This window comes from Bufo gargarizans, chromosome 3 (genome assembly GCF_014858855.1).
Source record: "Bufo gargarizans isolate SCDJY-AF-19 chromosome 3, ASM1485885v1, whole genome shotgun sequence".
In the NCBI taxonomy this organism is placed as follows: domain Eukaryota; kingdom Metazoa; phylum Chordata; class Amphibia; order Anura; family Bufonidae; genus Bufo; species Bufo gargarizans.
This window is the reverse complement of record NC_058082.1, coordinates 292,971,646-292,991,076: the sequence shown is the minus strand read 5'-3', so window position 1 is coordinate 292,991,076 and position 19,431 is coordinate 292,971,646. Positions and strand designations below refer to the sequence as shown.

The 19,431-nt window shown below is 47.3% G+C and overlaps 1 protein-coding gene across 1 annotated transcript in view; it reads left to right on the top strand.

The window, feature by feature from the left end:
- Positions 1-19,431, top strand: part of LOC122932160 (microtubule-actin cross-linking factor 1-like) — a 259,477-nt gene that overhangs the window by 216,108 nt on the left and 23,938 nt on the right. The window contains 16 exon segments of the mRNA XM_044286418.1: positions 16-219; positions 2,678-2,686; positions 2,813-3,044; positions 3,283-3,509; positions 3,597-3,719; positions 3,941-4,042; positions 5,838-5,939; positions 6,056-6,229; positions 6,440-6,595; positions 6,796-6,993; positions 9,330-9,458; positions 10,330-10,500; positions 10,615-10,770; positions 10,853-11,059; positions 11,893-12,012; positions 12,132-12,301. Of these exon segments, the coding sequence (XP_044142353.1) occupies positions 16-219; positions 2,678-2,686; positions 2,813-3,044; positions 3,283-3,509; positions 3,597-3,719; positions 3,941-4,042; positions 5,838-5,939; positions 6,056-6,229; positions 6,440-6,595; positions 6,796-6,993; positions 9,330-9,458; positions 10,330-10,500; positions 10,615-10,770; positions 10,853-11,059; positions 11,893-12,012; positions 12,132-12,301 (2,480 nt within the window).

Below are 19,431 nucleotides of genomic sequence, written 5' to 3'. Positions count from 1 at the left end.
TTGTTGAAATTGCAGCAACTAAGAGAATCCGTTTCCGAACACAAACCTCACATTGACAAGCTTCTGAAGATTGGTCCACACTTATGTGAACTGAATCCCGAGGAAGGGGCGGCCGTGCAGGAAAAGTACAATAAAGCAGAAGAGCTCTATCTTGGAATTAAGGAAGATGTTCGCAACATGGCTATGGCATTGGATGATGCACTGGCACAAGCTGCTCAGGTATGCCATCTCACTGTCCGTTTTCTTTATCATTTTGCTTACTGTAAGCAGGATCTATTGCTTGACATATCGTGACAGAAAATAACGATACTAAGCACTGAATTTTGTAGGCACCTTTACATTTATTAACCATAACCTAGATATTTTTGCTAGTGAACTCTTTAAAGAGGACCTTTCATCAGTTTAGCCCTAGTCTAATTATGGACTTACCTTATAGGACGGCCCCCACTAATGCCATGGCACTTATATCCCCCCCCCTTTGTCCCTCGTTCATCCGCTATTGGCCCCGTTGATTTCGGCGCCTTATATTCGACTCGGTTATACTAGGCGTACACTCGCAGTTTCGCTGGGGGCGGTTCTCTTCTCCCTGATTGTGAACGCACCGCTCTTAGCCAGGGAGGAGAGAACCGCCCCTAGCGAAACTGCGAGTCTCCGCCTAGTATAACCAAGTCGGCTCATTATGATATAAGGCGCCGAAATCTTTGGGGGGAAAAAAAGTGCCATGGCATTAGTGGGAGCCGCCCTATAAGGTAAGACCATAATTAGACTAGGGCTAAACTGATGAAAGGTCCTCTTTAAAGAAAAATTTGAGTGGTTGTCTGAGTTATAAAATGTCTCCCAGCTAGGAACATACACTCACCTACTTCCAATGCTGCTGCTCTGATCCTCCCTGCCCCTGTATCCATGGCATACAGTATTTCCTAGACTCCACTGCAGCCAGTCACTGGCAACAGAAGTATGTGTACAGCCTTAACCACAAGTCATGTGGCATGTATGGACACATCAACATAGTAACACAGGAGGAAATTAGATTTCTGTTAGGCGCACAGACTGCCAGAGGATGTGCCTAATTTATGATGAGGCCTGGTTTATGATGAGCACAGAAAGCAACCGTTTTGATAAATTTCCCCCATAGTTTCTAAGGCTGAGAAAGAGATGCATCCATACTAGGGGTGCACCGAAATTCCGGCGGCCGAAAATATCGGCCGAAAATGGGCCTAATCCATTTTGGCCGATATTGGTACATATCGGCAGAAATCAGCGGGGAGGGACTGGGAGGAGGAGCTGGGGGCCGGTGCGTTCACTGTGCTCCGGCCCCCAGCTCCAGTAGTTATAAAATGTGTACAATTAATAAGGATTCTATTCATGAGGCCCCCTCTGCAGTAGAACATTCAATATAGCCACATCCTACTCACAGGGCTGTTATCTTAATGCTGGCCGGCCGGGCAGACGAGCGGCAGCGTCACGACTGACGTCATGTGCCCGGCCTACTTTCTGAATGAAGGAGGCGGCGCAGGCATGTGACGTCAGTCGTGACGCTGCCGCTCGTCTGCCCGGCCGGCCAGCATTAAGATAACAGCCCTGTGAGTAGGATGTGGCTATATTGAATTCTACTGCAGAGGGGACCTCATGAATAGAATGCTTATTAATTGTACACATTTTATAACTAGTCTGTAATGGAGCGGCAATGGGGGGGGTCTGTGGATGGCACTGTTATGGGGTGGGGGGGTCTGTGGATGGCACTGTTATGGGGTGGGGGGGTCTGTGGATGGCACTGTTATGGGGTGGGTGGGGGTCTGTGGATGGCACTGTTATGAGGTGTGGGGGGCTCTGTGGATGGCACTGTTATGAGGTGGGGGGGTCTGTGGATGGCACTGTTATGGGGTGGGGGGTCTGTGGATGGCACTGTTATGGGGTGGGGGGGTCTGTGGATGGCACTGTTATGGGGTGGGTGGGGGTCTGTGGATGGCACTGTTATGGGGTGGGTGGGGGTCCGTGGATGGCACTGTTATAAATATCATTTTAAAAAAAGTATTTTAAAAGTATTTGGGCAAAAAGGCAGTTTCGGTTTTCGGTCAAGGGCATCCTGAATTTTCGGTTTCAGTTTCGGACCAGAATTTTCATTTCGGTGCACCCCTAATCCATACAGTTCACATTCCGTTCACCTGCAGAGTTTTCAGAAAAATGGCATGAGGTAGAAGCCAATCTTCTTAGGGAAAAAAATTCCTTCCCGACTCCACCACTACAGCCAGACTAAGTCCGGCGTGGAGGATCGGAGTGTCAGCGCTGGAAGTAACGACTTTTTTTTGCTGTTCACTAACTTTGCCAACCCCTTTTAAGAGTAAGAACTGAACTAATAGTTTGTCTAAGTTCTGGTGGTTGTCATTTGCCCAATGGGTTGCACGTTTTTTGTGGACTTGACATGCAAGTGATTTGTGTCCTGCATCCTGTGTAGTCTCCTCACCATCTTGCTCCATAGTCCAGGCATTAGCGTGTTTTATGGTTTGCCCATGTGTTACCGTGTGTTTGCATTGTTGAGTTGCTGTGGTTCATGTTCCACTAACCCCCATCTCTCCTCTCATCTCACGTCATCTCCCTTTCCTTGTGGAATGTGTTAACTTTCTGTTGTGCTGCCATGGTAACATGTCCCTGTCGGCCTGACTATTCTGCATTACAGATTGTGGAGGTAAGTGTCATCCCGCTTCATTGGCGTCTAACCTTAGCCTTTGCTTTATGTCCTGCTTCCTTCATAGTTCGTGGTTTTCGGCCATTGATAAATGTAACTATGTTCATGTACTTATTGTTCTACCAGTTCCATGACAAGGTGGGACCTATGTTGGAGACACTCGAGAGCATGGCGTCTCGCCTACATATGTCTCCTCCCATACCTGCAGAAGTGGAAAAGATCCGGGATTGTATCAGTGACAACAAGAACACACTTATGGAACTTGAAAAATTACTGTCTTCCTTTGAGGCCTTGAAACATCGTGGGGAAGAGCTACTCAGTCGCTCACAAGGTGCAGACATGGATCCAGCGGCGAAAGGTGAGAAAGCTGGTTCTAAGACTCAAATTAAACCTGTTTTGCTATGTCTTTGTGTCTTTACCATTGATCACATCGGAAAGCTAGGTGTCCATGGTAACATCAGGTTCTCAGTCCTCCTTTTACATTGCTATTGTTAAAATATACCGTATTACTTTATAAGCCATTGGGTAGTAAATATGTGTATTTTGACAAAAATGCGATTTACGTGACATGAGTTTGTGCTTGTATATTGCTGCAGAAATTCAAGATAAGCTGGATCGGCTTACATTCTTCTGGGAAGATATCAAAACCAAAGCAGACGAGCGTGAAATGAAATTGTTGGATGTTCTTGAGCTGGCGGAGAAGTTTTGGTTGGACATGAATTCACTGCTAACCACTATTAAAGACACACATGAGATTGTCCATGATCTGGAGAGTCCTGGAATTGACCCGTCAATGATTAAACAGCAGATTGAGGCTGCAGATGTAAGGAACCTATACTAGTAGTCTGTTTTCCTGTTTCTGCTCAAATTGCCATAGATTGTTGAAAATATACTTCTATATTTTCTTTAGTCCATTAAGGAGGAGACTGATGGACTTCACGAAGAACTGGAGTTTATTAGGATCCTTGGAGCTGACCTCATATTTGCTTGTGGAGAGACAGAAAAACCAGAAGTAAAGAAAAGCATTGATGAGGTACTTCAAATGGAAAATGAGCAGATGAGCAGCCACATGCAGCTTTCCCCACAGAGCAACATGGGGTTAAAAAAGCTGGACGTTAAATAAAACCTGGTTCATTACAAATCAACAAATGTGTGTCTTGTTCTACTTTAGTTGACTGAGCGCAAATATTACAAATTTTTCATAGTTTTACTATTTCCTGCCTTTTTTTTTTAAAGCAATTTTTCTTCTGTTAGATGAATTCAGCCTGGGAAAATCTGAAGAAAACTTGGACAGAACGTCTGGAGAAACTCAGAGATGCAATGTCCCATGCTGTGCAGTATCAAGACACCTTGCAGGTAAATTTCTACCAATAGACAGTATACAATACATTAAACTAAAATGGCCCAAACAATATAGAGCTGCCGATACTGTACGTGTATGCTTGTCACAATAGGACCGTGTAGCCCCAGTACTGGATTCCCTATAGGTAGCTCAGTACACAAAGACATTTAGATGTGACCTAGCTGTATGTGAATCATTGGAACAATGGAGTTTTAATTTTGTGAGCCCCTAATATATTGGTGTGACATAGAGATATTGAGCATTTTAAACTATAGTTCTATAGTTACAAGCAAGTGGATAATGAGACTTACTCATACAGTCTTTTCTCACCCTATATCTCATATGTGTACATCTCATTTTTAATTCTGTTTATTGAAAACCAAAACTACAACATATAACAATAAATAAAATCTAGAAAGTAGATCCATAGAACAATAAATATCAAATACCATTTCAAGAGTCCAGACATATCATGAGGTCAGCGACTATCTGAGTATCACAAAAGCAGACATGTAGTCTACACAGGTATCTGCCCATTCCATAAAATAAGGTATGACAGACCAAAGAATAGCAAATATATTAAGAAGGGGATACATTCACTATTAAATCATCCAATTTTTTGCCCATTGAAGAGAGTCAGAGGATAGTTGCACCAAATAACCCAATATGGGAGTATACTATTCACCAGATTCCTCCTTTGAGAAAGGGGTGGAGGTCTTTCTGCCATCCAGCTCATGGCAATGGTTTTCCTAGCATAGTGTGCCTTGAAGAAATATACATTTGTCTTCTGGTATTATACCTAGAAGACACATCTCAGGAGATTGAGGAACCGGCCTACCCAAAACCTGAAGTTTTATTACTTCTGTCCAGAAGGAGAAGATATAAGGGTATTGGCACACATGTTGGACAAATCTATGGCAGAAATTAGCAGGTATCCTACCGATTTGAAACAAGCGCAAAGGTGTCAAATAGCAATGTTCGATTCATAATTGGATCATCTTATTGCTAGACTGGAGTTACTCCTAAGTGGTATTGTTGCGCCATTCTCCATACTTCTTGGTATTTGGTAGGAATGTTTGTTCTTCCATTTAGACTCAGCAGCATTACATTTGGGCAGATAGTTGGGTGTATATGAGTGATATCAATTCTCTCGGGCCCTGTGAGTGAAATATTCTAATCAAAGGGAATGAAGAAATATCTCTAATCAGAGGTGTAAATTGGAGTAATGAAGCAGAGCATGATGCAACTTCAAACATCTAAAAAAGAGACTTGAAATGAGTCCTCCAGATCACTAACAGTCTTAGGGAATCCATTAAAGTTGTATATTTGAATTACTATATTTAATTTAAGAAATGACCAAAAACTCAAATCTTAACTAGATGGGAGAGGCCATAGTTACAACACAGAGGAGCCTCTGCTTGTCTATGCTGGTAGGAGTGGGAAACTACTTTAGAATGTGACCAGACTTATTTAGCTAAACCAAGAATCGGTAGATGAGGGGATCTGTAGTCCCCAGCTTCTAGTACATGCCACCAAGATTGTAATTGCAAAAAATAAGCCATATGGTGTTCAGAAGTGGAGATTCAGAAACCCATTTGGAGATAAATCTGAGTTATATAGTAATATAATAAATGAAGCAGCTCCCGCAAGATCTGTAGGCCCTTGGAGCATGGTATGTCTCAATTTATGTCTACCCGATCCCTATATGAATGATGGAAACCTTTAACTAGGGAAAAGAACGTTTAGGTAAAGATCTATATTTTATTATTAAAATAGCAATGGCTCAAAAGGCTTGCCTCTGTCTTTTAGGCAATGTTTGACTGGTTGGATAATGCTGTGATTAAACTCTGTGACATGCCTCCTGTTGGGACAGATACCAATACAGTGAAGGAGCAGATCAATGAAATGAAGGTAAATGCAGCCCCTTAATTAAATGTTACTTCGTCTGTACAACGTGGTAGAATGTATCCAGGAGTGTTGCTTTTGGACATGCTCATTAATTCCCTTTTTATTTATTGTGTTACTAGGAGTTTAAGGTGGAGGTTTACCAGCAGCAAATTGAAATGGAGAAATTAAATCATCAAGGAGAGCTGATGTTGAAGAAAGCCATTGATGACACAGATCGAGACATCATTCGGGGACCACTCACTGAACTGAAGCATTTATGGGAGAATCTTGGAGAGAAAATTACCCACAGACAGGTAAGGAGTCTGAATGAGGTGATATGTGGAATAAGCAGAACTCTTTGGACCAGTGAGACTTGTTTCAAATGTACAATGTCTTTATTAATGTTCAGAATATAAGCTTGTATATGGAAGCTCTGCTTTTGGCACTGGGGCCTCCTCCCAACGATGGCCTCCTAGCAGGTGCGTGCCCTATCACACCCAATGATTTGTTTCTCTTTTCTGCAGCACAAATTGGAAGCTGCCCTGCTGGCCCTTGGACAATTCCAGCATGCTTTAGCAGAGGTAATGTCATGGCTGACACACACAGAAGAGTTGCTAGAGGCCCAGAAACCCATCAGTGGGGACCCTAAAGTTATTGAGGTGGAGCTTGCAAAGCATCATGTAAGTGTTGACATTGTGTACACAGATTTTGTCACTTTGTGATTGCTGCTATAAGTGCTCAATCATACAGTTGTGGTTGGTTTTCATAATTTTGCTAATGATAATTATATTGCTATGATTTTATTTACATTTTATTTTTAATATAGCTGCCTTCATGTAAAGGTCGTATTTATGTGCTCCTTCTTCCTGTTTATTTGCAGGTACTGAAAAATGATGTGCTAGCTCATGAGAGTACAGTGCAAACTGTCAACAAGGCTGGAAATGAACTGCTGGAGTCCAGTGCCAGAGATGACGCCAACAGCCTTAGAAGTCGGCTGCAGACGCTGAACCAGTCATGGGAGTTTGTACTGCAGAGGACCGAGGAGAGAGAGCAGCAGCTCGACATGGCTCTTCAGCAGGTTCGTAGTGTGAAATATTAGTTTTCCAGCCTCAGATATTGCATGGTGTTTAGGATTCCCATCACGAAGGGGCCGTGAAACGAATGCACTCGTGACCGGGTACTATATGTGCGCTACTGTACAGCAGCATTCAGTTGTGGGCCCTTTTTATTAGCTATTGCTGGAGGTGAAAAAGTGCTGTCAAGGACTGTGATTGGAAAACTACACCATATACAGGTCCTTCTCAAATAATTAGCATATTGTGATAAAGTTCATTATTTTCTGTAATGTACTGATAAACATTAGACTTTCATATATTTTAGATTCATTACACACCAACTGAAGTAGTTCAAGCCTTTTATTGTTTTAATATTGATGATTTTGGCATACAGCTCATGAAAACCCAAATTTCCTATCTCAAAAAATTAGCATATTTCATCCGACCAATAAAAGAAAAGTGTTTTTAATACAAAAAAAGTCAACCTTCAAATAATTATGTTCAGTTATGCACTCAATACTTGGTCGGGAATCCTTTTGCAGAAATGACTGCTTCAATGCGGCGTGGCATGGAGGCAATCAGCCTGTGGCACTGCTGAGGTGTTATGGAAGTCCAGGATGCTTCGATAGCGGCCTTAAGCTCATCCAGAGTGTTGGGTCTTGTGTCTCTCAACTTTCTCTTCCCAATATCCCACAGATTCTCTATGGGGTTCAGGTCAGGAGAGTTGGCAGGCCAATTGAGCACAGTAATACCATGGTCAGTAAACCATTTACCAGTGGTTTTGGCACTGTGAGCAGGTGCCAGGTCGTGCTGAAAAATGAAATCTTCATCTCCATAAAGCTTTTCAGCAGATGGAAGCATGAAGTGCTCCAAAAGCTCCTGATAGCTAGCTGCATTGACCCTGCCCTTGATAAAACACAGTGGACCAACACCAGCAGCTGACATGGCACCCCAGACCATCACTGACTGTGGGTACTTGACACTGGACTTCAGGCATTTTGGCATTTCCCTCTCCCCAGTCTTCCTCCAGACTCTGGCACCTTGATTTCCGAATGACATGCAACAGTCCAGTGCTGCTTCTCTGTAGCCCAGGTCAGGCGCTTCTGCCGCTGTTTCTGGTTCAAAAGTGGCTTGACCTGGGGAATGCGGCACCTGTAGCCCATTTCCTGCACACGCCTGTACACGGTGGCTCTGGATGTTTCTACTCCAGACTCAGTCCACTGCTTCCGCAGGTCCCCCAAGGTCTGGAATCGGTCCTTCTCCACAATCTTCCTCAGGGTCCGGTCACCTCTTCTCGTTGTGCTGCGTTTTCTGCCACACTTTTTCCTTCCCACAGACTTCCCACTGAGGTGCCTTGATATAGCACTCTGGGAACAGCCTATTCCTTCAGAAATTTCTTTCTGTGTCTTACCCTCTTGCTTGAGGGTGTCAATGATGGCCTTCTGGACAGCAGTCAGGTCGGCAGTCTTACCCATGATTGCGGTTTTGAGTAATGAACCAGGCTGGGAGTTTTTAAAAGCCTCAGGAATCTTTTGCAGGTGTTTAGAGTTAATTAGTTAATTCAGATGATTAAGTTAATAGCTCGTTTAGAGAACCTTTTCATGATATGCTAATTTTTTTAGATAGGAATTTTGGGTTTTCATGAGCTGTATGCCAAAATCATCAATATTAAAACAATAAAAGGCTTGAACTACTTCAGTTGGTGTGTAATGAATCTAAAATATATGAAAGTCTAATGTTTATCAGTACATTACAGAAAATAATGAACTTTATCACAATATGCTAATTTTTTTAGAAGGACCTGTACGTGTCTAAATGAGGGCACTTTGTGTGTATCTGTCTTCAGTCACTGACATTTATATAGCGCTAACATATTCTGCAGCGCTGTACAGACATTGGCCTCAAGCTGCCCCCAATGGGGCTCACAGTCTAAGGACATGTTTTAACTCTTCTGAGGTTTCAGTCATTCTCAGCAGTGTGATTTTTGACATCATGGTCCACATTTACTGGTGTGGTTGCTCCTAGACCTAGTTTTTAAATGCACCAAAATTTTGTGCATTTTTTGGCAAAATATGTCCCATCTAGTTTTAGGAAAATTCACTGCACCTAGCTTACTAAAGGCATGGCTTAGCAGGAATACCAAATTCTGTCACATAGTTAGCTAACCAATAGGTGAGATAAAGTTTAACAAAAGTGTTGTTTACTATGATAAATGTGGTACTTCTTGTCTTGTCTGCTCCAATATGTTTTGTCAATTGTGAGCACTTTAAGTGCTTTTTGTTAAGGGAGGTTTTATGTTATTACCCACTCACTCTGTTATATTTACGCTAAGTGTTCCATATTTTGGTGTAACTTGCAGGCTCAAGGCTACTCTGGTGAGATTGAAGATTTCATCCAGTGGCAGAGCAGAATAGAAGGACAACTTTCAGCCGCCAAACCCACTGGTGGACTTCCAGAGACAGCGCGTGAGCAACTTCAGACTCATATGGTAAGAGATTCTTCTGTGATCTCCAATGACAATGATTTGGCTATCATGGCGGGGAGGGGAAGGTTTGTCTATTGAAATTTACATCCACATACTGTGACAGGACTTGCTACCTAACAAGAATTGCCTAGTGTAAGTGTAAAATTATAAATGACAAATGGATAAAAAAATGACTTGGTTATACGTAAAAAAATAAATATAAAAAATCACTGTTTCTCATATTGTTAGAGGAACCCACTATCCAAAAGTGATATACAGTGTACTGCCTGGTGCAAGAGCTGAGATGGATGAAAGACACAGGGTTTCTCTTTGGTTTTTTTTGAGTCCATGTGACATGCATAACCCCCTCAGACCCGGCACTAGGCATAACAGTATACGTTTTGTTCCAGTAAAGTTCCTTTTACATTAGTCGATTATCAGAAAAAATGTGGATGCTCGTTCATGATATGCCTGTGTAAAGGTGCCACCGATCTCCCGATGAAAAAGCAATTTGATGCCCTTGTTTATACCTGATGCTATACCGTGATTTTCTGAAATGTAATATACAGTAGTCACAACGATAAATGCACGGATAAGTTAAAAAAAAAAAATTCGGAGAAGACTGACAATGGGGTAGGAAACTGAAAATGGACTTGTGCTGCTGTTATTGAAATCAGTGCACCCGGATAGAATCCATCTTCAGTTTGCTTCATCTGGTGGCAAGGTTGACCTATAATAGTGTATGTACTCATTTTATAAGATGGTCTCTGTACAGAAGCACGCTGAGAGCCCCATTACAATATGGTATTGACTTACAGAGGTTTTCCCACCATTGACATTTAAGTTTCCATAAAGAGTGGGCATAGGTCTCAACACAGCTCCCTTATCTTTGAAGGAATTGTATGCTGAAGTGAAGGCAAATGAAGAGCTATATAAACAGCTTTTGGACAAGGGGCAGCTGATGATTTTGAGCCGAGATGATTCTGCAGGCTCTGCCACAGAGCAGAATGTTGCCCTTCTGAAGAGAAAATGGCAGAACATTAACAACAAAGTAGAGGAGAGGAAGGTAAGTTCTTGATGCTACATGTTGGACACTGCTTTGGTAGCACTCTGTATATAGTTCTTATATGTGTGGGTGCTTTTATCTGTGATAGTGATTTTGTGAGTTTAATATCAACAGACAAAATTGGAAGAAGCTCTCGGCCTAGCCACAGACTTCCAGAATTCATTGCAAGACTTTATCAACTGGTTGACCCAAGCTGAGCAAAGCCTGAACATTGCACCACCTCCTAGTCTCATCCTGGACACTGTCCTTTTTCAGATTGACGAGCATAAGGTTATTGCCTGTTAAATACCATTCATTTATTTTTCCTATGGCTATCATTACTTAAAGATAATTTTCTTTTTGGCTTTCTTAGGTTTTTGTAAATGAGGTTAATGAACATCGTGAGCAAATAATTGAGCTGGACAAAACCGGTAACCAGCTAAAGTTCCTCAGTCAGAAGCAGGATGTTGTCCTGATCAAGAATCTACTGCTGAGTGTCCAGTCTAGATGGGAAAAGGTGGTTCAGAGATCTGTGGAGAGAGGCCGTCACTTGGACGACGCACGGAAGAGAGCAAAACAGGTTTGTATGGGGACCGTGGAAAATGAAACCACAATGCATTTCTTGTACGGTGCCTCAAGTTATATGTTACATCTGCTGTCTAGCCTTTAGCAAGTAAAAAAAAATCCAGTATTTTAATGAAAGGGAATCTCCCTAGTTTGTGCTGTCCAGTCCGATGGCAGCAACCAGAAACCCTGATGAAAACACTTGATTAGGCCTCTTCTGTTTTTTGCGTTCTGTATACGGAACCATTTATTTCAATGGATCCGCAAAAAAAATCGAAGGTATACTGTATGTCTTCCGTTTCCGTTTAAAGATAGAACATGTCCTATTATTGTCCGCATAACGAACAAGGATAGTACTGTTCTGTCAGGGGCCAGCTGTTCCGTTCTGCAAAAAACGGAATGCACACGGACATCATCCGTATTTTTTGCGGACAGCAAAATACTGAAAAAGCCATACAGTCGTGTGCAAGAGGCGTTACTTAAATTGCCCCAGTCATTTTCTTAAAATCAGTGTTGAGCTGCTCCAGCTGAGCACTAGCGTCTGCTCTATACAGTGCACGAGCTTGGGAGTGCTCATACTCATAAGCTCTCAGCTCTCTTCCTGTACTGTGCATGAGAAGATATCTGCCAGTCAGCTGCAGTAATGCTTTTAAGAAAATAACTGGATCATTTCATGTAATTGACCAAGCATTTTCATCAGGGTTTGTCACCAGTGTATGCTACACTCAGTGCAGCATAAATCTGTTGGCAGATTCCCGTTAAGTTCAAATTAAGTACATATTATGTCAGATGGTTTTTTTTTCCTACGGAGAATGGTGCATCAGTGTTAAAGGCATTTGTGTGTTTTAGTTCCATGAAGCCTGGAAGAAATTGGTAGACTGGTTGGAAGAAGCAGAGAACCACCTGGATTCAGAAATGGAAATCTCCAATGATCCAGACAAGATTAAATTACAGCTTTCTAAGCACAAGGTTAGATTACCTGTGAATAGCCTGTCCTGGGCCATGGAGATGTTCTTACGAAGAACTGCAAGCCTCCTATTTACTTCTTTTACATTTGAAACCTAAAACACCCTTTTTCTTACAAATAGGAATTCCAGAAGACATTAGGTAGTAAACAGCCAGTGTATGACACGACTGTCAGGACCGGACGTGCTTTAAAAGAAAAGGCCTCACTAAATGATGATGTGCAGAAGCTAGACCATCTTCTTGGAGAAGTGAGGGATAAATGGGATACAGTGTGTGGAAAATCAGTTGAAAGGTAACTGTATTATATTTTTTTTTTTACTTAAGATGAAAGGTTGCGTAGCAGCCATTGTAAGTTTGAGATATAAGTAGTTTGGATTTGACGGTCCCCTTTGAACACACAGTTATTTGTTGGCAAGTAAAATAACATTAGAGTATTTTGCTTGTTCTGGGTTACATTCCCAGAGTCTAGCTGAATTCTCTCACTCAGCTATCGGGCGTAAATGCATTGAAAAATGTGTTGTATGGTTTGAGTGCGTTAGCAATTAAGCCCCTGCATGACTTTTTCCAACACATACGAAATCAACTTCACCTCCATCTTAGGAAATAGGCAGAAAACAACGCTGGTTTCACCATGCATATTAGACTGTACAAGGTTCACCTGCAGGAATGGCTAGCTGCTTCTGGGGATAAAGTTCAGCTGCAATGCCAGAAACAAACCATATACAGATATACATTCATACTGTAAAATGTTGTTCATAGGTGGATATTTGCTTAATTAGCTTTCTCATCTCATTTTCTTGCAAGTAAAACATAGGCCCAGATTTACTGATGTATCTGTGGTAGAAAAATCTGTCTATAAACGTTGCAAAGTTTTCTTCGCCTTCTTCGACATGCTTGAGAGCAGGGGTGCACAACGTTTTCTGGGTGGGGGCCACATTATCAGACCGAGCCAACGTCAAGGGCCGAAAATAAAATTTGAATGGGTATGTAAGGCAATCCTGTATTTAAAGGGGTTCTGTCACCCCACTAAAGTCTTTTCTCGCTCATATCATTGGGGGACACAGGACCATGGGTATAGCTTGCTGCTGCCACTAGGAGGCGACACTAGGCTGAAAGCTGTTTGCTCCTCCCCTGCAGGCTATACCCCCTCCAGCCTGGAGAGAGCATATCAGTTTTTAGCTTAGTGTCGTAGGAGGCAGACCTCCCTGCTTTGCAGGGTGGCGCTTTGATTATTTTATTTTTTATTTTTTCCAGAATCCGGATGGGGGGTCCAGGGTCGCTTGCGTCCCTGCATCCCCGGGAGGCGGGCCGGTGTACCTCGTTCACCGCCTTGCCGCCCCAAGAAGAAAAAGCAGACCAGGGCAGCCTCGCTCCCCTGCTTCCCCCCAGCTACAGGACTACCCTTTCTTCAGCCCTCTTCTGCCCGGACCCCTGTTGCCTGGTGCCAGCGGTCGTAGGGTGGTCCTGCTGGTGTTACAACTGAGGGTGAAGTCTACAGATGAAGATAGGTAAGTGACTCGCCTCCCAGGCCCCCACTCGCGGTATAACAGCGTGCCGTACTGCACGGCACCAGTGCCCCTGAGCGCCCCCCGGCCCCCCCCAGTCCACGCGCCCCCGCACCCGTGTGCGTTCCGCCGGCACCTGTCTCGGACCTATCCGCTCCGTCTCCCTCCGTTCTTCGCCGCTGCATCGCGCACAGCAGTGTCTTTCTGTGCGATCGCAGCCGGCACTGCGCAGGGCAGATGCGCTATTCGCGGCGCGCCGGGACCTTCGTTGCCGCACGGCGGTGTCGGGTTCTTCCCCTCTGCTGCAGCGAAGCGGCCCCTTCTGGGCAGCCATATTATCGGGGACTTTAGGCACGCTGGCCGCGGCTGCGGTCACGTGCACAGGGGTGGGCGGCGCTTGCGGCCTTCTTCATTATCCTGCCGCTCCCGGGCTGTCAGGGGGCGTGGCTTATTCTCCCGCCCTGCTGAAACTTCCTCTTCCTCCCGGCGCAGCGTGGTGGACACAGGACCTTGGCTCTCGCTCCACTCTGGTAGGAGATAGATACCCCGTTCAGCAGGATATCAAACCATGTCTGACCCGGCCACTGACCCCCCTCAGGCAACCTGTGTGACCACTCACTATGCCTGTTCAGTGTGTTCAGCCAAATTCCCTCGGGGCCAGTCACTCTCACTGTGCTCGGCTTGTCAGAAGCCTGCGCAGAGCAATCCCCCTAGAACACTGCAGCCCACAGAAGCCTTTGATCGCCCTGTTCAGGGGGAACCAGACTGGGCAAGGTCCCTGTCTCGGGCAGTGGAGGACCTCTCTAAGGTCTCCCATTCCACCCTTTCTCTGTTGGGTCGTTTGGTAGAAAAATCGCCACCGGTGCAATCCGCGCAACCGCATTGCACACAAACCAGAGGCAGACCTCCTAGTAAGCGCCCCAGAGCAGGTAACCGTTCCTCCTCTGACGCCTCTGCATCCCCCCCTGCTCCTGGATCCCAGTCACAGGCGTCCTCCCTGTTAGGCGACGCACTGTCAGAGGGTGAGCTTGGGGATTCTGATGCGGATATGGATCTGGAGCACTCTTCTCAGATTGCTTCCATGGTGGATAGCCTGATTTCGGCAATAAGGGACACCTTCCGGGTTCAGGAGGATCTTCCCTCCACTAGCCAACAAGGGGTGTCGTTTCTGCGTGCGAAACAGACTCCTAAGGCTTTCCCGTTGCACGAGGATTTTTCTATTGTGGTTAACAAGGCTTGGGACCAGCCAGGTTTGCGTTTTGTTATCCCAAAGCGCCTGGACCTTCTCTACCCCTTTCCACGCGAGACAGTGGAACTGTGGTCCTCCCCGCCGAAGGTGGATCCGCCGGTGGCTCGACCGTCGCGTAGAGTCGCTCTCCAAGTCAATCTTTACGGCGAGCGGTTCGGCGCTGCGTCCGATTTTCGCGTCCGCCTGGGTAGCCAAGGCGGTTTCGGAGTGGTCCATCCGGTTAAGCCAGGACATTTTGTCCAACCTCCCGCCTGCTGAGCTCGAGTTGTCTGCGCTCCAAATTTCACATGCGGGAAAATATATCTGTGAAGCGGCACTGGATGCTGGGTCGATGGTCGCTCGTGCCTCAGCTCTCACCACTTCGGTCCGCAGGGAGTTATGGCTCAAGGCCTGGAAGGCTGATTCTTCCTCTAAACGCTCTCTCCTAAAGCTTCCGTTTTCTGGGGCTCGGCTTTTCGGGCCGAAACTGGATGTCATAATCTCAGAAGCTACGGGTGGCAAAAGCACCCATCTGCCCCAACCCAAAGCGAAGCGGCCTTTTCAGTCCAGACCTGCGTCTTCACGCTTCCAGTCCTTTCGCCGTTTCTCGGGCACCCGTTCAGTTCCCACCTCCGCGGCGGGACCACCCAACCAGGATCGGCGGAAGGGCCCATCCTTTAAGCCCCAGCAGGCTTGGCGTCCGCGTGCCCAGCAACCTCGCACAGCGCCAAGTAAGCAGCCTTCCGCATGAAGGTTTGTCCCCACCCTCTCAGGTGGGGGGGCATCTTCTCCTGTTCCAGGACATTTGGCACGCCCACATTCCGGACGCATGGACGCTCGAGGTAGTTTCCTCGGGCTACAAAATAGAATTCAGGTCCCTTCCCCCCAACCGTTTCTTCCCTTCCCAGCCTCCCAGGGATCCCGTCCGGGCCGCGGCTTTCTTGAACGCCGTCCAGTCCTTACTTCTGCGGGGGGTTATTTCTCCGGTACCTCCAGAAGAGCGTTTCACAGGTTTTTATTCCAACCTGTTTGTGGTCCCCAAGAAGGAGGGCGATGTGAGACCGGTGCTGGACCTCAAACTTCTGAATCGCTATCTACGGGTTCAGAGGTTCAGAATGGAATCCCTTCGTTCCGTTGTAGCCTCATTGGTGCAGGAGGAGCACATGGCGTCTTTGGACGTACAAGATGCGTATCTCCACATACCTATTGCTACCATGCACCAACGTTTCCTCCGATTTGCCATCCAGTCGGATCACTTCCAATTCGTCGCGCTGCCATTCGGTCTGGCGACGGCCCCGCGGGTGTTCACGAAGGTTCTGGCACCCCTTCTGGGGATTCTGCGGTCCAGGGGCATTACCCTTCTCCCATACCTGGACGACATCTTAGTCAAAGCCCCGTCAGCGCCGCAATGCGCAGACAGCCTTCGGATTACGATGAGCACGCTCACTCGCTTCGGCTGGATTCTCAACCGAAGGAAGTCATGCCTGTCTCCGACCACTCGGATCAGGTTCCTGGTTATGACGTTGGATTCCGAGGCCGCCGTGGTCCGTCTCCCTCTGGACAAGAGATTGGGCATTCAGAATGCAGTGGTTCTGCTCAACCGGCATCGCAAGGTATCGATTCGCAACTGCATGCGAGTTCTGGGGCTGATGGTGGCCTCATTCGAGGCGGTACCGTTCGCCCAGTTCCACACCAGGGAGTTTCAGCGGCTCATCCTGTCCTCCTGGGACAAGTCCCGGGATTCACTGGACCTCAGGATCTCGCTGCCTCAGCCCGTTCGCGAGGCTCTCGCCTGGTGGATGATTCCGGACCACCTGTCGTCAGGGAAGTCGTTCCTGCCGGTGTCATGGACGGTGATTACGACCGACGCCAGCCTCCGCGGTTGGGGAGGGGTCTTCGGTACTCGGACAGCCCAAGGTGTCTGGTCTCTGTCGGAGTCCAGACTACCCATCAATATCCTGGAGCTCCGGGCCATCTACCTCTCCCTTTGCCATTGGACCACCGATTTGCGGGGCCGTCCGGTCAGGATACAGTCGGACAACGCCACAGCGGTCGCCTACATCAATCACCAGGGGGGGACGCGCAGCGGACCGGTGATGGACGAGGCCGCGAGGATTCTGCAGTGGGCGGAAGCCCATGTCCCGGTGGTCTCGGCGATCTTCATCCCGGGCGTGGACAATTGGACGGCGGATTTCCTCAGCCGAACGACGGTGGACTCGGGGGAGTGGGCTCTCCACCCGGAGGTGTTCGAGGACCTTTGTCTCCGGTGGGGTCGCCCGGAAGTGGACCTAATGGCATCTCGGTTGAATCACAAACTCCCGTGCTTCCTGTCTCGCGCAAGGGATCCGATGGCCTACGACGTGGACGCACTCGTGGCACCGTGGGACGACTTCAGTTTTCTGTATGTATTCCCGCCGCTGCCGCTCCTACCGCGGATTCTTCGCAGAATCAGGATGGAGGGTGTTCAAACGCTCCTAATTGCCCCAGACTGGCCGCGCCGAGCTTGGTACTCGGAGCTCGTTCTGCTCCTGGGGGACGCGCCGTGGCCTCTTCCACTCAGGCCCGACCTGCTCTCACAGGGCCCAGTCTTCCACCAGGGTTTACATACGCTGCGTTTGACGGCGTGGCTATTGAAACCTTCCTGCTGAAGAACAGGGGTTTCTCGGATGCGGTCGTTCGCACGATGATTAGGGCTCGGAAGCCCTCCTCCGCGAGAATCTACTATCGTACGTGGAGGTCGTTCTTGAAATTCTGTGAGGACAGGGACCTCCCCTCTAGGAGGTTTTCCCTCCCTACGGTGTTGGCCTTTCTTCAAGCGGGTTTGGAGCTGGGTCTGGCCCTAAGTTCGCTGAAAGGGCAGGTTTCGGCCCTTTCCATATTTTTCCAGCGTACGCTGGCGGTGCTGGGGCCCGTCAAGACCTTCATGCAGGGTGTTGCGCACACCGCGGTTCCATATCGGCCACCGTTACATTCCTGGGACCTGAATTTGGTGCTGGTGGCACTTCAGTCCGAGCCGTTTGAACCCCTGCGGGAAGTCTCCCTCCGCATGTTGTCATGGAAGGTCGCATTCCTGGTTGCCATTACGTCCATCCGTCGGGTGTCGGAACTGGCGGCACTGTCGTGCAAGGAGCCTTTCTTGGTGTTCCATCAGGATAAGGTGGTGCTCCGGACGGTGCCGTCGTTTCTGCCGAAGGTGGTGTCGGCGTTCCATGTCAATGAGGACATTGTCCTCCCCTCGCTTTGCCCTAAACCTTCTCATCCTAGGGAAGTGGCGCTTCATCGTCTGGATGTAGTGCGGGCCTTACGGATCTACCTGGCCGCGGTAGCCTCCTTTCGGCGAGCGGACTCTCTGTTCCTAGTTCCGGAGGGTCCTCGGAAGGGTTTGGCGGCATCCAAGGTGGCGATTGCTCGGTGGATTAGATCGGCCATTCACGAGGCCTACCGCTCCAAAGGCAGGGTTCCTCCGCCTGGCGTCACGGCTCACTCTACCAGGGCGGTCGGGGCTTCTTGGGCACACTTTCACCACGCTTCGGCGTCTCAATTGTGTAAGGCAGCGACTTGGTCTTCGTTGCACACCTTCACCAAGTTCTACAAGGTGCATTCGTTCGCATCGGCGGATGCTGCTCTTGGCCGTAGGATCTTACAGGCCGCAGTGTAGTGGCTCGACTGTGGAGGTGGAGTCAGCGGTTTTCCCACCCTGGGGACTGCTTTAGGACGTCCCATGGTCCTGTGTCCCCCAATGATATGAGCGAGAAAACGAGATTTTTGTGAACTCACCTTGTAAAATCTCTTTCTCGCTTTATTCATTGGGGGACACAGCACCCACCCATTGTTGTTGGTTTCTACTGAGACCAGTGGTCCAAGTTACCGGTTGGGACTGAGGTCAGGTTCGGTTGTTTGGTTGGACTGTGGTCTTCCTGTTTTGTTTTGTTTCGGTATGTTTCTCCTACTGCTGAAGCACAAACTGATATGCTCTCTCCAGGCTGGAGGGGGTATAGCCTGCAGGGGAGGAGCAAACAGCTTTCAGCCTAGTGTCGCCTCCTAGTGGCAGCAGCAAGCTATACCCATGGTCCTGTGTCCCCCAATGAATAAAGCGAGAAAGAGATTTTACACAAAAATCTCGTTTTTTAAAAAAATTTGGGCTACTTATAAATTCCTATACTGCGATATATGATATATAATGCTATTACTCATTTTGGTTCAGTAGTTAATTAAAAAAACGGACTTTTATAATATGCAAATTACCTGTCTACCAGCAAGTTGGGCGAATACTTGCTGGTAGCAGCCACATCCTCCTTTCATAAAGACGCCTCCTCCTCATGTTGATTGACAAGGCCAGCGAACGCGCTCGTCCTCTGCTGGCCCTGTCTGCGTTAAAAATCTGGCGCCTGCGCCGTACCTGTCTTTAGTCAGCGCAGGCGCACTGAGAGGAGGACGCTCGCTCGGCCGCTCCATCCTCAATGCGCCTGTGCCGGTGAACGTCACATCTACACCCGGTGCAGGCGCACTGAGGAAGGAGCAGCCGAGCGAGCGTCCTTCTCTCAGTGCGCCGACTGAAGACGGGTACGGCGCAGGTGCCAGATTTTGAATGCAGACAGGGCCAGCAGAGGACGAGCGGGTTCGCTGGCCCTGTCAATCAACATGAGGAGGGGGCGTCTTTATGAAAGGAGGATGCGGCTGCTACGAGCA